The sequence below is a fragment of the Cajanus cajan genome, chromosome 5, assembly GCF_000230855.2.
Source record: "Cajanus cajan strain Asha chromosome 5, NIPB_CcT2T_4, whole genome shotgun sequence".
In the NCBI taxonomy this organism is placed as follows: domain Eukaryota; kingdom Viridiplantae; phylum Streptophyta; class Magnoliopsida; order Fabales; family Fabaceae; genus Cajanus; species Cajanus cajan.
In genome coordinates, this window is record NC_138521.1 from 59,664,270 (window position 1) to 59,681,434 (window position 17,165).

Here is a 17,165-nt window from a genome sequence, read left to right on the forward strand (position 1 = left end):
ACGATATTTGAAATGATTATTTTCCCATGCTAAGTACCGAATAAAAAGTTTCTTAAAAAAGAACTGTCAAGGAAACTTTTCATCCTAAAATAGACGAATCCATTCACCAGACATGGTCCCAAGGAAAAGCACAAAAACATTTCTACAATTAACTAGAGGCTTTTCAACCCTGAGAAAACAAAGTAAAGGAGAATGAACCATCGAACCAAAAATTAATTCCTAGATTAGATCAGGTGAAACGGAAACGAGTGAGATTCTCTTGGATCATTGAACGAATTTAATTTATACATGAAAGCTCAAGAGAGGCATTGCTATCAGGTAAACTAGTTGGTGTGTTAAACCAATACTGAAGCTATAACTCTACAAAGTACAAACTAACTTGAAGTTGGTTGCTCTCCAAGCAGCTGTGATGGCCATGAATCTGCGGGCGTGGGATACCTGGCATGTGGTTTCTTGACAATGGATGTAGATTTTGGCGTAACCTCCGAAACATTAGGAGCTGGAAAAGAAGCTTGAATATCAGGACAAAAGGGGACAACCAAAACTGCAGATCCTTGCTGCAAGTTAGGTTCTATAGTGTGCATTTGAAGACCCTGTCCTGGAAAATTTGTCTGCTCCAGTGGCTCAAGTTCCACATGAGGAGGTGCATTCAGGTCAGGTTTAGATTGAGCCACTTTTGCTTGTATCTCACCTTGAAGTTTCTCGATTTGAGTTTCTAGGCTACAATTCTCCTCCTTCAGCTCATTTTTCTCCATGGTCACCTGCCCAATGAAGGCAATCATGTGAAAACCAACCAGATACAAGGATACAGTGTGACATCAATTTCCAAAATATGATGAAATGCTAATTAGCTCAAGGAACTGGCTGAAAGATTACTTAAATAGCAAGGATTTCGTATCACCTAGCAAAGTCAAAATAAATATCATAATTTAAGATGCATCAGTCTCAACGGGTAAAATGAACAGTGTCAATCTTACATAATGAGATTCAGACACCAGAGTAACGTTCTCTTTCTTGAGGGAATCGATCTGACAGAGCAAGTCTTTCAGCAACCTACCAGCTTCACACAATATAGAAGCCTTTCCATTGTTCTCGTTTAGATCTATCCCCACGCCACCACCAAAAGATCCCAAAGAAAAGGAAGATAAAAAGCACTTAAAATCATGTTGAATACAACAGATCAAGGCTGAAAAGTTTTAACATATTCAAGATACAGGATGGTGGCACAAGATGTTACCAAGTGCATTGGCAAGGTCAAGAAAGAGTTCATTCAAATGTTCACGCTTCAATTTCTCCCTCTCTGCCTTGTGAATTTTCCTAGGGACTTTCCCTGGATTCACTTTACCCGGAGAAGACCTGAAGCAAATCAAGTTTACAAGAACTGAGACCAGATGAAGAATCTGTAATTCCACATAAACCACTCACGCAAGAGATGAACTAGTAGTTCTACATAAAGTACTCATGCAAGAGACAGCTAGAATGTAGTGCTATTAGAGTATTAGTATTATGGTCCTATTTGGATAACTTTGCAATAAAAACTTATAAGAAAAGAAAATAATAATGTAAACTAAATTAAGTTTCTCTTCTAAATTAAAATTAACTAGTGTACAAGTTAAAAATCAGCTTTTGTAGAAGCTGAAAAGAACATTTCTATAAATTATCTTATACATAAACTAATTTTAATTTATGAGAAAAAGCTCAATTCATTTGCTATAAGTGCTTATTGAGAAGTTTATCTAACCGTGACTCACGACTACTACTATCACCACTGCTCCTTATCAATAGTTCTAGTCAAATTTAAATCTGTCCTAACAAGTAAAGCCAGATGAAGTAACCAATAGCTTTATAGTTTAAACACACAGAAGAATAGATATTTCTTATTTACACTTGCATCAATTCAATAAACCAAGTGGTTCAGACCATGTCAGAAAGTTTTCATCATTTGAACCTAAGAATTACAAAAAGAATTGCACAGCAAAAAACCTACCAACGCCTATCAAATTCATTAGAAATAAGAAGCAGAAAGAGCCAACGGGGTTTCTGATTGAAACTACAAATCATATGATCACTTTGTGTGTGTGTGTGTGTTCATGAAATCAATAGAAAAAACAGCTATGAATCTCTGACCTGCTTTTCGATGTCTCAACCGCCGGAGCCACACTCTCTGATCCCATATTTACAAAACCAGCTATGCCCGTACAATTGTTCCAGGAACAAAATTCCCTAAAGCAGAAAAACAAAACACTACTTCAATATTGTACTTCACTTATCCTTTTTGGAAAGCATGGACAAGTAAATCGAACACCCCAAGAAATGAAAAATTCATTTCACGTGTGATCCTGATGCAATCAAAGGATGAAATAAAATAAAAAATAAAAAAAAATAAAATGAAAGAGGAGGAAGCAAAGTGATTGTGCTGACCTAAGAGGAGGAAGAGGATTCGGAGAAGAATAGAATTGGAATATTGAAGTTGAAGGATGGAATTGGAAAGTAAGGTTGAAATGAAAGAGGGAAAATGAGAAATTAGGGCAGAAGAGAGAGAAAAGAAGATTGGTTTGTGGCAACGGAGTGTGGCGGGAGGCCACCTGTCACGCGAAGGCGCGTGGCGAGGTCATGCTCCTTCACTGCAATCAACTACCACCAATGAGTTACCCACGTGATCCTTTTCTTTTCTTTTCAATTTTTATTTATTTATTACCCCTTGTAAAATCATGGTTATTAAAAAATTCTTTTAAGTGAATAAAATTATTTTTCAAAATAAATTAATAATTTTTTACCACATTATATGTAGCAAGTATTATACCAAATGCAAAATATATTTTATTATATTTGTTTTTCTCCTGACACGTGATCTTTTAATTATCTAATATTGATTTTATATTTTAAAAATTAAAATCTGTTCTTATTTTATTTTATTTTTATGTTAACTGTTTGATATGATTTTGACGTTAACCGTTAAAAAATTTCTTTATGTTTCAACTTTCATTCAGTTACTTTTTTTTTTTAAAGGAAATTCATTCATGCAGTTACGTATGCTTTGTTAAAGACTTCTGGCGTCGAGACATATATTTTATAAAATAAAAATATTTAAAAATTATTGATATTTATTAAATTAATTAATATTGTATTTAATTTTCAAATATTAAAATATTAAATTTAAGTCTTATTTTTATAACAATAATTAATTTTTAATATTATTTTTTATTATTTAAAAATTTAAAGATAAAATTGTTTAATAAATATTTACATCGAATAAAATTATTGATTTTATATATATTATAAATTTTAAATTATCTAATTATTTAAATATATATATATATATTATACTTAAAATTTTATTTTATTAGTATTTTTAAATAAATAAAAAATATCAGTTGATCTATCTATGTTATAATTGAGGATTTTTCTCCATTTTATTCTCACTCTATTTTCTCTCCTAAACATAATCATGTAAAAATTATTAAATATCTAGCAAATAAAAAATGTTCGGAAACTCAAATTGCTTTAGTTGCTCGTCGCCATCATCATGCACGAATTATATTAATTTGATTAGCAGCTAATCATTCGTCTTGGTTATGTATTCCTCTATAGGCTCTACCAAATAGCAACTCAACTTTTATAATCCATCTTAGCATTGAAATGATAATGCAAACTTTATAATTTATCATCTGCCTCATCTTCCATTAGGTCCTTTCTTTAAAAATTTAAAAGATCTTTAGTTGTATAACTTTAGCGATAATGTGATCGCTAGAATTGAAAAGCGATTAAAGTATAATTGTGAAACGTTACATTTAAAAAAGTATAATAATTAAAAAAAATTAAAGTCTTGCATCAACTAAAAATAAAATTAAAGGAGAGTATATAAATAAATATAATCTTTACTATATAAATTTGTGCTATTAAATTGAGTTAGACTCAAATTTATATTTATAAAATAGTATCAGATTCTATCTTAATTATTAAGTTATTAACGGATCATATGTAAATATCTAATCTTGTAAATTTTATGCTTGAGATTTCAATTGTTGGATGTGAATGGAAGACATCATATCAACTAATGATGTGACCAAAATAAAGTATATAAGAGTAAAAAAAAATTTGAAAAAGAAATACAATGAACTAAAAATAAAAAAGTCATTTGAATCATAAATTAATTTAGACAAATTTAATTCAACTATTTTTTTGTTAGTCAGATAGTTGTAATAGGTTTCAAACTTGGAAAATAGTAGCTTAACCTAATTTAACCTAATTTGATTGGTTTGCTAGGCTTGGCCAAATTGGCCCAATTATTGTTTGGGCTATTTTTTTGGAAGTCTGATCTGCTAAACTATTGTGTTAGCATTACACTTATAATTTTACCCTTTTATAAATATAGTTTAGTTTTTATAATTCAATATATATATATATATATATATATATATATATATATATATATAATTGAGTTTAGTTCTTATGAAAATTATTCATTTTTTGTAGTTTAATTCAATTCAATTTAGCTTCTTTTTCTACCTCTACTTACAAACCATTTTTTTAAGATCAAGTTAGGATATATTCTCAAGATACTATCAAAGTTATCTTATATTCATTAAATATAGCTACCTACCATTTACATACACATAAAGTTGAATAGTGCTAAATGTGCGAGGGTATGTTGAAAAAAATAAAGCTCATTTGATTTATCTTAAATCCATAAAAGAGTCACTCCTCATTTATTCTCATATCAAACTCAATAATGTTGGGTGTGAGCAAAAGTATAAAAAAAAAATTAAAAAAAATCAAGTCTCATATCCAATAGAGTTAAGATCAAAATAAAGTATATAGACAATCATCATCTTACAAAGTCAGTTTTATATAAAGTTGAGTTAAACTTAAATTCACATTCTTAATATGATATCAAAGCCTATCATTAATCTGTGAAAAAGGGTCGTCAACCATATTTTATATACACCAAGCCTGATGTTAAACAAAAAAGGTTTATTTGAAGGAAAAAAAACTCAATTTCCATGTTGACTATAAATAAAACCAAAATAACGAATATAAGTAAAAGAAAATGCATATTTTACAAAATGATTTTATAAAGTTAAATTAAAGCTTAATCTTACATTCTAATAGAAACAAAATATATAAATAGTAAACATGAACAAAAAATATGTAAACAAAAAATATGTAAACAAAAAAAAACACACATTGTATGTCTTAATAACAAACATTCTTAATCCATCTTAATTGTAACCTTATTTGGGCTACAACTAAGATGGATTCGAGGTAACTATGATCAAGACATAGAGTGTATTTTTTTTTTCCTTTGAAGTATGTGCATGTTAAAAGAAGGAGGAATGGTGTGTGGTGAATGAGAGTTTTGAGTATTTATTGAATATGTAAGTGACTTTATAGTGTTAAATAAGAAGAAAAAAATGAAGAAAAGATAAAAAAAAATTAAAAAATATATTTATTTTAAAAATTTACATTAATTTAAATTAAATTTATATATTATATTTAATTTATATGACACTTTTTTTTCTTTTAGTCCATGTAATTTTTTTCTCCATTTTTCATTCCCGTAAATTTTTTTTTCATTTTTGGTCTTTCTATTATGTTGCCAACATGACACTATTGTGGATGTGTTATATAATGTTGATGTGTCACATAATAATATGACATCATGCTAATTAAGATGGTACATGATGATGTGATATCATAGTAGTATGATACTAATGATGTGATATTTATTGACTTGACACATGATAATATCATCAAAATTTCTTTGTTAACGTGATATATGATGACATTATCAAATTAATACTTTTATAATAAACTTTAACAACAAGGATGAAAAAATGAAATGTTGGAATTTCTCAAAGATGATTTTCAAAAAAATTACAAAGACAAAAAAATGAAAAGACAATAAATTATAGGAATGAAAATTATATTTAAACTAAGCTAAAATTAGATTTGGAAAACTATAATTAGGATTTTAATTTTATGATTGACTTCATGATTACATTTTTTTTTTTAATTTTCACATTCCTTTTATTTTGAAATTTATAATTTTATATCAAGGGACTTCCAAATGAGTTCTTAATCAACTTGTGGCGTTATTGTATAATTATTCATGGAGACATCCCTTCATTTGATTGCTAATATTCAAGAGCAACAACAAAACATTTGGACTATATATATGAAGTTGAATTACATACACCAAATCTTATATATATATATATATATATAGAAAGAGGGTTTAGGATTTTGGATCAAGATACCTTGATACTAGGTGTAAGTTTAAAATTTTACATTAAAAGAAAAAAGAAAAAAGTGGGAAGTTAAAATAGTAATGGTTGGGTTTGGGGCTTTTCTGCCCTCATCCTATATAAGCAGAATAAATCATACAAGTAAAAGTGAAGTCTAATACTATTTTAACTTCCCAACAACACAATGAAAATTTGTTGCTATTGTGTATTTCAACTACATCCATGTTTTTTTCTGGTGAAGATTTCAACTATGTACATAACGAAAACACATGTTTTAGTTGTACACGTATTCGTGCTATTTTATTCTAAAATCACATCATTTTGGCCTTTTAACATGAAAGTTTGTTATTTTAGCTTTGGATTTTTGCGTCTTGTTCATGTATTTACGTGCAGGATATGAAACCAAACACGCTTTATGTAATACTAATACTGGTAATCAATTATCGGTGCTACAAAGAGTAGTCACGGTTTATTTTCTGTGCATTTCAGCAAGGAAAAAAAAAATTAAGGATCCCTTACGTACCTTTTATTTTCTCTCTCACCTTTCTACACAACTAAATTACCCTACATTTTTTTTTTTTACCATTCTCTCTGTCTCTCTTCTCAAGATGGTAGCTAAGCCCATCAAGTTTTGCAGTAAAACTAAGAAACATCCTTGGAAAAGGAAAATTGGATGAATATTTTATATCGATGTTATAGTTATAAAAAAAAAATATTGATTTCACACATGATTCATTTCTTTTTCAAACGTCTAGCGTCTAGTTATTAATATTTTGACACTTTTTATTTGTTAATAATTCTTGAATTTATCCTATCACTAGAAACAAAATAAAATTGTAACAGAAAACCTTAATTTATAATTATTGAAACTATAAGATAAATCATAAAACTTTTAAAAAAATCCAATTTTAATTCTTCACATACTATGAATTCGTAAAAGTTAATTTAGCCTGTATCATAATATGATTCACACCTTTCATGTTCTGTAGTGTTGAACAATTGTGCAAAGCAGGTCCATAACTGCTCTGAAATTTTATATAGGAAACAAAGGCGTGTGGCCTCCACACTGATGCATCAGACCAAAGCTATACGGTTTTAACCAAGCGTGTGGCAACCACCAATGGGAACAACAGAACATGTTTGCCACGTCACACTAAGTTTAAGATAAATCAACCTTATTTGTCCAAGAAGTCAAGTCAATATTGTCTGAAAAGTCTATTTATTTTAGATCATTCAAAAAATTCTTTGAACTTAAAATTCTGACAAATATTCATTAACTTACATAAAAGAATATATTCACTAACTTAGGCTATAGTTCTAAACTTTATTTAACACGACTTGTTACAAAAGAGACTTTTAAACGCATTTTTGAGGCAGACAAGTTTATGTCCACTCGTAGGTTGTAGCTTATGATATATATTAATGATAAAAAATATATATAGGTAGTAGTCGTAGCTAAGCTAATGCAATTTGATTGCAGTAACACATTTGAATATTCAAATGGTGCTTGCAAGTTGCTTTTCTGGTGCATGTGGAAGGAGTTCTTAAGTCAGCATCATGGTTTGTGGGATCTGTCCCACAGTTGACATATAGATAAAGCATTTAATCATCAACCTAGGCTGGTGGCTGTTGTCTGCACTGATATACATTTGAACACAAATACACAATCATTCAAAAATTATATAAATGGCATTAATTTTATCTTTCTATATCTATTCATTGATACATAGAATCAAAGTTTGGAGATCAGACACTTGATTGAAAATGCTTAGCAAATAACCAACCAAATACGACTCTAATGATCATCAACACATAAAAAAAAGTTTCACAAATAAATACACAAGTAACTACCAAAAGGCTGTACCTGAAAGCATGAATGACTATTGGGCTTTTCTGCAGTGTTTCCTTCTCATGGTGAAAGAAAACAACCAATTATAGCATCAATAAACCTATATAAGCAGAATAAATCATACAAGTAAAAGTTAAGTCTATAAAAAGGGAAGGAGGGGTAACAATGTAACATAACATCGAGGAAAGAAATCATGTCTTACATGTGCAATTCATATTCTATAATTCATGTGTCAAGACAAGAGAAAAGAGACAAGATACACAAGACCATAGCTTATCATGGAAGGTAGCCTGCTACCAACAATCTAGGCTAGTGGAAATCAAAGTTACTCTTTCCTAATTTCAAGGTGCAGAGTGCGTGTGTCCCAGCAACAGCTTGCACATAAGACGCTTCATATTCTATCTGCAAAAGATGATGATCATGATGATTTCGGTCAGAATCAGAACACTTCCAGGGAGAAACGAAGACGTTGTCTTCTTTGGTGGCAGATACGGGTACAACATGATGAATGCTAAAATAGTACAGGCTTAAGTTCTGAAGCCGAATTGGTAATCATCACACTGAAACAAAGAGGGGGATTAGAACTTAGAAGGTTGAAGCAACTCATTGTGTTAAAGCATACCAGTTAAACAGTCCAAATTCTGTTGTCACTTGTCACTATCAAGCTATAGGATGATACAACCACACTTCCTCTTTTTCAAAGTATAGATTACAAGTATTTTACAGCATCCTTGCCTCAGGAAAACCATATAAACTGATCAAAACCAAAGAAAAAGATCAAAATGTCTAATATTAGGAAAGTAGTAGCATATAATTGAGCCCATTACGGACATTGTTCTTATGAAGTGGAAAGTTAAACTTGGGAAGTTAGAAGTTAGGAAAGTTAAACTTGGGAAAAAATAAAGAAAAACATCAAAATGTCTAATATTAGGAAAGTTGTAGCATATAACTGAGCACATTACGGACATTGTTCTTATGAAGTGGAAAGTACCGATAAAAAAAAAATACACCTAATATACACCAATCCTTAATTTCAACCACGAATATTCAACAGTGAGATTATATGCATATCATAAAACGCACAAATAAATGACTAAACAGTAAAAGGACCTTGCTGTCAAAATCTTAAAACGAGAAAAAAGGAAGTAAGTACTGTAAGAATAAATTGATCTACCAAGCGTCCAAGCAATAAATGCATATGCATTATTCTTTAGTACAATCTCATCTCATGCTATACATGAGTGATGGGGCTATGAACATATATATCATTTTCAGGTTGAATCTCCTGGGCAATTTATGCAATGGTGTGGTTAAAAATTTGAAATCTCCTTCTCCTTTAATGTTTCGTGGAAGCAGGGAGGGACCTCTATCAGGACTCATTTTGAAAGTGAGACACACATTTGTCCTTTTCTATTCAATTTTCCCCTCTAACGAGTTCAGTAGGATGTTCCCTACTCAAAGCTTTCAAATTCCCAAATTACTCTTAACTCTTGCTCTCATCACAAGCAATACTGCCATTCTATACTTCCTGCGAGTCTGCGACTGCTAGCTTTGAATGTATCAAACTATCAATAAAAGAATTTTCCAGAGATGATCAGATCATGCAACTTACATTGAATAAAGGAAACAGCAATATATAAATCAAATTCGAGTGTGATAAATAGAGGACCTTTATTTTCACACAAAAAAGTGGTGGACTTTATATTAAGTACGAGCATACAGGGACAGAAAATTCTGACATTGAATTTGTTCCATCTAATCAAAAGTTCTACATTAAATATGTACTAGTAAACACCCCCCCTCGGCCGGATCCTGGACCGAAGGATACCTTCGGCCTGGCAAGAGGCCGAGAGAAGCACCTCAACCGACGAGTCTTCATCCAAACCAAACACCCCTTCGGTCAGGACAACAGCCGAAGGGTAATTACCCCCCCTTCTCGGCCGAATGGATGGCCGAATACTTATCCCACAATGAAAGGTAAAGGACTATTCCAAAACAGGGTAAGAGAGCATCAAGGGAAAACGTTCAAATCACTCTCTCGGCCTTGAACCGAATACCCCCCTTGGCTTCGAACATGACCGAAGACCCCTTCGGCTTCGAGCTTGACCGAGCCCCCCTTCGACCTTGAGGAAGGCCGAATACCCCATCGGTCATCAAAATAACCGAACACCCCTTCGGCCAAATGCTTGGCCGAAAGCCTAAAAGAGTGTAAACTCACATGAGACAAAGGTAAGTTAGGTTATCTATTACACAATGCTTATGGCGCTTAATTAAGAAAGATCAAGGTTAATCAAACGATTACTCATCTCCCAAGACAGAAGGCCCACCAGGCCCAAATACGTCACTATAAATACACAGGTGATGGGACAGAAATGAGGTATGATTTATCTAGTATAAAAGTCTTTATTGCTCTATACCGAACACTTACTTGAGCGTCAGAGTGCTTTTGCAGGTACCCTCCCCACCTTTGAAGAAAGTATTCGGTCAGCACCGAAGATTTAGAAGATCACGAAGAAGGAGCAACAAGAAGAGTGTTTCTAAGCAGGAACAAAATAGAAATTGATATCATAGTCATGGTTTTAAATTGAAGAACCGCAATAGCAACTAGAATGTAAAGGATATTTGATTGGAGAAAACTTATGGACAGTTCTTTAAGTACTATTGGTATCATTCTTTAATTAGAGTCGAGAGTTTTACCCAAGTATTATGTACTTGTATTTAATATAGATTTTACTAATATATATTTACGCATATTATCAAGATAAAATTCAAATCCTGAGTAAAGAACAACACCAACTACACTTAAAAAAATGTACTAAGTTTTCTTTTTTATTTACCGCAACCGCATCATGATTGCAATTGCAGCCGCATCAGCAATATTTTCTCGCAATGTCAAGGATTACGACGCATCTCTAATCTATTCATAATACATGATGTTGCTCTCATCTCCGATTTATAATAAGTTAGGACACCAATATCCTTCACTAAAATAGGTGACTTAAGAGACTATATATGGTACTTGCACATCATTATTTAATTTCCATTTCATCCAATAGAGCATACTAGGAGTATCATAGACATGATATGGCTTATATATATAATTTTGTGTGTCTTTCCAAAACACTGATCCATCTTCAATCTCCAATTGACAATGGCTGAGCTAGAAGTAAAACTAAAACTATACACACCATATAAATGGAAAGATAGCAAACTCAATCCTCATTTGCTTCGCCATTTTAAAGTCCACATGCTAGCTGCACCAGGCCAACAGCTAGGACAAGTCCTTCACTGATCACAAACATTATGTAGGGCCCGATAGTCCACCTGTTCCCCCACCATAGTATGATATTGTCCGCTTTGGGCCCAAGCCCGCACGGTTTTTATTTTTGGGCTCCTTCCCAAAAGGCCTCATACTATGTGGAATGGTGGACACTTATAAACTAGCCAATGTTCCTTCATTTTACCGATGTGGGACTTGGGATGAATCCCAACACATTACATGTGAGGGATGTGACTCACCGTGTTTGTGCAACTGCGTTTTTGCATTATTGTACGTCCCAAACTATCAGTTGTCACTATATATATATATATATATAAAGCGGGGGAGAGAGAGCAATAGAAAAACAGGTGGCATTATGTTATATACAAATTCTATTCTTGTTGTCAATGTAAGGACTTTAGTAATAGATAATTTGTAAGTACTTCTGTATGTGTTCTTTGAGCTTTTGAGGTGTCTGCACTAACTCTGGTGAGTCCAAGAACTCAATTTGCCTAAACTTTATCACCAAAAGAAGGTTTCACTAGGTGCTCATTTTTTCAGCTACTTCCTTAATGACTAGAAAGAGTACACAGTTATCTTAAACGCAGATGTATAACGTTACACTCTGAGCTTGTTGTGTCCCATAATTCCAGCTTAATGACTAGGAAGAGTACACAGCTACTTCCTGCTTTCGTTTTCTGAATTGCCATCAAAGCTGGAATAAAAGAATACGAACATATAGACATCTAGTACTTGAGAGTTTCCATTTGTTTTTTTGTAGATCTAACATCAGAAGGTGAGACTTTGAAATCGTAACATTTATTATCTCTTTTTGTCTTCCTTATAATTTTGAGACATACCAATTAATTAATTAAGCTAGCTTTCTATATTGCCAAATAATTAACAGTGAGCTTTCAGTCATTTACGTACGTACATCATACATTGACATACATACCTCTCCATACGCTCTAGTCATTTTTGTTTCTAAATTCACGCGCTGCTCTTCAATAATTTATACTCAATTCATTGAAATTATTGATGATTTATATTATATATTTCTTCTCACTTTTTTTGTTTAGGTTTTGATTAGGAGTAGCAAAATGGTTAGTCTAATATATATAATTTGGCCTATCTTGTCAGAATTGGGATGGAGCATACTAACTCGCTTGCTGAAAGTGAGCTGAAAATATCTACTACACTCTACTAATTTTTTGTAGATTGGTGGGTCAGTATGAGTCGCAATTAGTGTTTTAGGCTTTATAAAAATTATTATATATATAATATAATTTCCTGATATATGCTTTATATTTTTATATTAATTAGATGATTTTCATTTATATATTTTTAATTTTTTTACGATAAATACTTAAGGATATATAATAATTTTTTAATATTTTATTAATATTATAAAAGGACAATAAAATAAAAAAGAATACATCAAATAAAATGAGAGGTAGAGAGTAAAGTAAAGAACACACATGCTTGATGAGTACTGTAGCATTTATCTGCCGACAGTTACATAATTTGTGATCATCATATTGCTCGAGTAGACCGTAGTTACTATTATACGAAGGGTGATGTTTTGTTTAATTTCCATGGAATTCTTGGTCTATCATTGGCCACCTCAATCTGTTATAAATTTGAGTTACTAAGCGATTGCATATTTAATAAAACATGTGAATTTGAAAATTTGAATGCGGTAGCCATGATCCTTTCCAAGTTAATCATTTCCCCCCTAAATGTACCCAAAGCAATAAATAGAAAATGGACTAATTAATATATCTCCCCTACCCAACATGTTGATACAAAGTGCAAACATAGGAAGGCATGAGACACAAGATTTGAGTGGACGTGATGGTGGTGGGTCTACACCTCTAATAACACATATGTCGTAACTAGTAACCACCAACCTGTAGGCTAAACGCCAGTAGGGAAGCACATGGTGGTGCCTCTGAGAAACCATGCCAAGATTAAGAGATTTTCTGGGCCCAAACAAGGGAATTAGGGATATTATGGGCCAAATATATAGAATCTGTTGCTTCTTAGCACCCACTTTTGTGCCCAAAAATCTAGCCGACTTGTTCACAATTTACACAAATCGGTGCCCTATGTGGTCTACCTCATGCTATGTGTTTTGGGGGTATAAGATTTACCTAGGGGGACCAACCCCCTGTGCCTCTCTGTACGGTGTCACAGTGTCACTTATTAGATTCTGATCCATGTGAACAACAACGGGTACCACCAAGCCCTTATTTTCCACTCAAGGTAACCCAACATTTTAATTCATACAATGATCTAATCATTTTCAGAAACAATATGTCAGAAATCAAATATTAGATTATCTGACATAACATATGACAAATTAAAATATGTTTAGTTATGTTAGAAATGGTTATCGATAATGATGTTTCTTAAAAAAACTAGTCAGATATCGATCTTGAATATGAAATCGATTGTATCAGTCAACTCAAAAGAGAAAATTATATATACCAGATAATTATAAGAAAAAAAAGTGTAGCTATAATTTGACCATTTTGTATATAGATTTTGACATTTAATTGAAATATAATGGGGATATATACAAGCTTCGAACTAATAATTGTTGTTACTTGGCTTAAGATAAGGATCTCTAGGAGTAGCATGTGGGGTCACAATAATAGAGAGATGCCCGTTTAACTCGAGTATCTCAAGATTTGTTTGGAAGCACAACAGTGCAGCAGGCTACAAAGTCTAGAGAGAGGATAACATATCACATCACAGTTTATCTCTGCGGTGGTGCAATGTAGTTGGGAACTATCACAGTTCCTATTCTTTGTTTAGCACTCAAATTCGAGTAGAATTTTCGGCTAGTTTAGTGCATGGTATAGTAATAGTCATGAAGTGGAATGGTATAAGAATGTACGGTGGTGTTAAAGGAGTTTTACTATTCATATAACTTTTTTTAATATTATATATTTTAGTATCTAACATCATCCTATTTTATTTTTATATTTTTTCCCTTTTATTTTCCATCGTATACTATCTCTCATTTTTTTACAACACTTTTCTTGTTAAATAGGTTTGAGTACTTCTGGTACTTGTATTGCAACTCAAAAGAAAAAAATAAAAATAAAAAATAGTGAGATTTGAAACTGATACTGCAAAATACTTCTTAAATAATTCACTCAAAAGAGTTTGAGTGACGTAGGTAGGCTTATCTGACCTGCGTCCAGTGGCAGGCACTTGCCATCAAGAATAAATTCGTCGCTGTAAATTATGGAATAGCATGAACGACCTTTTCTACGTATGGAAACAACATGGAACTTATTGATACATTGCCACACATCCCATCACCCCTTCACCTATTTCATTCATATTTTTCTTACAAATATCCAAAGCAAATACCTCCATGTAGACACGTTCTGTAATGTTCAACATAAACTATCATTAAAAGTTAAAACTATATAAATAGATATTTTCTTTTATATTTATCATAACAATAGTTTATTATGTGAATTATATAACAACGATTTTGTAAATTTTACTTACAATAAATAATTGTAAGTATAAATATTTAAATTTTATTTAAATTAAATATTTATAAGTAAAAGTAGTTTTTTAATTTTATTTACCAGTATCATGTTTGTAAGAATAAAATATGCGAAAATATATCCCACTTAATTTCCTTGTAGTGTTACTTTAGTGCTAAACTTCTGTTATTTGATGAGCTAGGTGCTTGCAAGTGGTTATCAATTCACGGGCCCAGTAATTGCAGTTCGATTAGCAATCTAAGATTATCCAAACTTCACTCAAAATGTGCTTGCAGAACCAATGTTCTCAAATATGTAAATACCCTTTACTATGTTTTAAACGGTTTAAGGTAAAATCATATTTAACTGAATTTAGGAATTAGGATCCAACCAATTAATTACATAATCGGATTTGGTTGAGTCGATGAATTTTGTATTTTTTTTGTCAAACGATTCTACCTAACAATCCAACATTATCTTAATCAAGTTGGATCATGCTGGATAATGAGATAATTCAATCACTAGGACAAAATATGTTTTTTACGTCATTGTATTCTTGTCGAAAAATAAAAAATTTAACGTAAAAAAAATGCGGTAATATTTTAAAATTGTATTCAAGTTTTTTACGTTGGACCTCGTGGTATTCGACGTAAAAACTTTGTTATATCCCTTCCCTTTATTCATTTCTTTGCGTGCGAGGGTTTTCTATGTGCAGAGAAAGTTCAGGCGACTATTCAGACGAAGAGTTTGTACGCAACCTGGGTGTTTCCGGTCACGGTGAACGACGAAAACAGTCACGAGGACATCCATTCGTCATTGCAGATCGTTTTATCCGATTTGATTGAAGCTTTTGGTGCGCGTCTTTCTTAGGTTAGCACTTAAGGCTACTCGAAGCTTTTGGGACTTAAGATTAGTGCAAATACATTATTTACATTGTTTTGGTGGTGGTAGTTAGATTGGATTGGAGGATACATTGTTAGGGTTTTCCTCTAGCGATTTTCGACAACGGCGGTATGAGACCTTTGGCTGTTTTTCAGTCATGGTGAGCGGTAATGACAACAGCGGCGAAACTCATTTTTGATTATGAACATATCTCTCTGATTGGATTGAAGCATTTAGGTATTTTTTGGACGTGTTCACGGATTGAGATTATTTTTTTGTTTGTCTGTCAATCATTTTACGTCAGACATGGAGGATGTTCGACGTAATTTTACGTCGATTAAAATACCTAACGTAAATTTATGTCTCCCGCATTGACGTTAAACTTTTTTCGATGTAAAAAATCTAAAATAACATGCATAAAATGTTTCTTTTGTACTGGTGAATTGATTAATTAAAATATTAATATATTTTTAAAAAATTAGAATAATGAAGTACATAACTTTTCAAGTTATATTGCGTATCCCAAACGACATCGAAGATTACTAATTACATAATATATATTCCAAAAGACCAAAAAAATAATAATAATAAATACAATAATATCTAAACAATTCTAATAATCATTTGAATTACATAATAAAAATGAATAAATTAGAACTCAAGGAGTTATCACTAGTGGGAAAAAAAATTTACCACATCGGTTGTTTTAGACTACAAAACCAATTGTACATTTAATATTATTTTTGTGATGTAAAAAATATGACATTCAGTTAAAATATAACCAATATTAAAAGGATCACAATATTTTAAAAAATGTCACTACTTCCCTCAATGACATTGAGTGACTTAATATCAATGTTAAATTTCAATGTCATATTCCATTTTTGGATTAGCACATGTTGTAAGCATTGCATACACATGGTAAACTAGCGAAGATAACATTAATCAATTAATGTATCTCATATTTAATTTGATATATTTATTAAATTTTATTAGATAATTAGTATTTTTTTATTAGATTGGATTGATCGGGTTAAAATTCATTAACTTATTATCCAATCCAATTGTAATTAAGTCAATAAAAAAAATCCAACAAAACTTAATGATTGAACTTAAGTACTAAATGTAATTGAGTTAGGTTAGTTGAATTTATGGGTCATTTTGATCTTCTTACACGTTACACCCCTACACATATAGATCTCAATTTTCATTTTATGAAAAGTAAACTGACCCAATCATTGATTATTTGTTTTCATGGATTTTAGGTATCACAATTTTGTTTCCTCTAATTTGAAAAATATATTTTAAATGAAAATGAGACCAAAACTTTTAAATAGCTAACCTTTACAGAAGCATTAAATTACTTTCAATAAAAACATAAGTTATATATTATTTTATATAAAATAAAAACATCTTTA

The 17,165-nt window shown here is 31.5% G+C and overlaps 1 protein-coding gene across 2 annotated transcripts; it reads right to left on the bottom strand.

Moving 5' to 3' along the window:
* Nucleotides 1–202: 202 nt before the first annotated feature.
* On the bottom strand, nt 203–2,623 carry LOC109808191 (transcription factor bHLH47). Of its 2 annotated transcripts, none has more exons than XM_029273369.2 (5): nt 2,422–2,623; nt 2,128–2,339; nt 1,238–1,356; nt 978–1,102; nt 203–761 (listed from the first exon to the last, which is right to left on the bottom strand). In XM_029273369.2, exons 2-5 carry the CDS (start codon nt 2,172–2,174, stop codon nt 375–377), a joined length of 678 nt encoding a protein of 225 aa, XP_029129202.1. In that variant the 5' UTR covers nt 2,175–2,339; nt 2,422–2,623; the 3' UTR covers nt 203–374. The 2 variants fall into 2 exon arrangements, with proteins under 2 accessions (XP_029129202.1, XP_020226671.1); XM_020371082.3 differs by having other exon boundaries at nt 2,128–2,223; nt 2,422–2,622.
* Nucleotides 2,624–17,165: the final 14,542 nt, after the last annotated feature.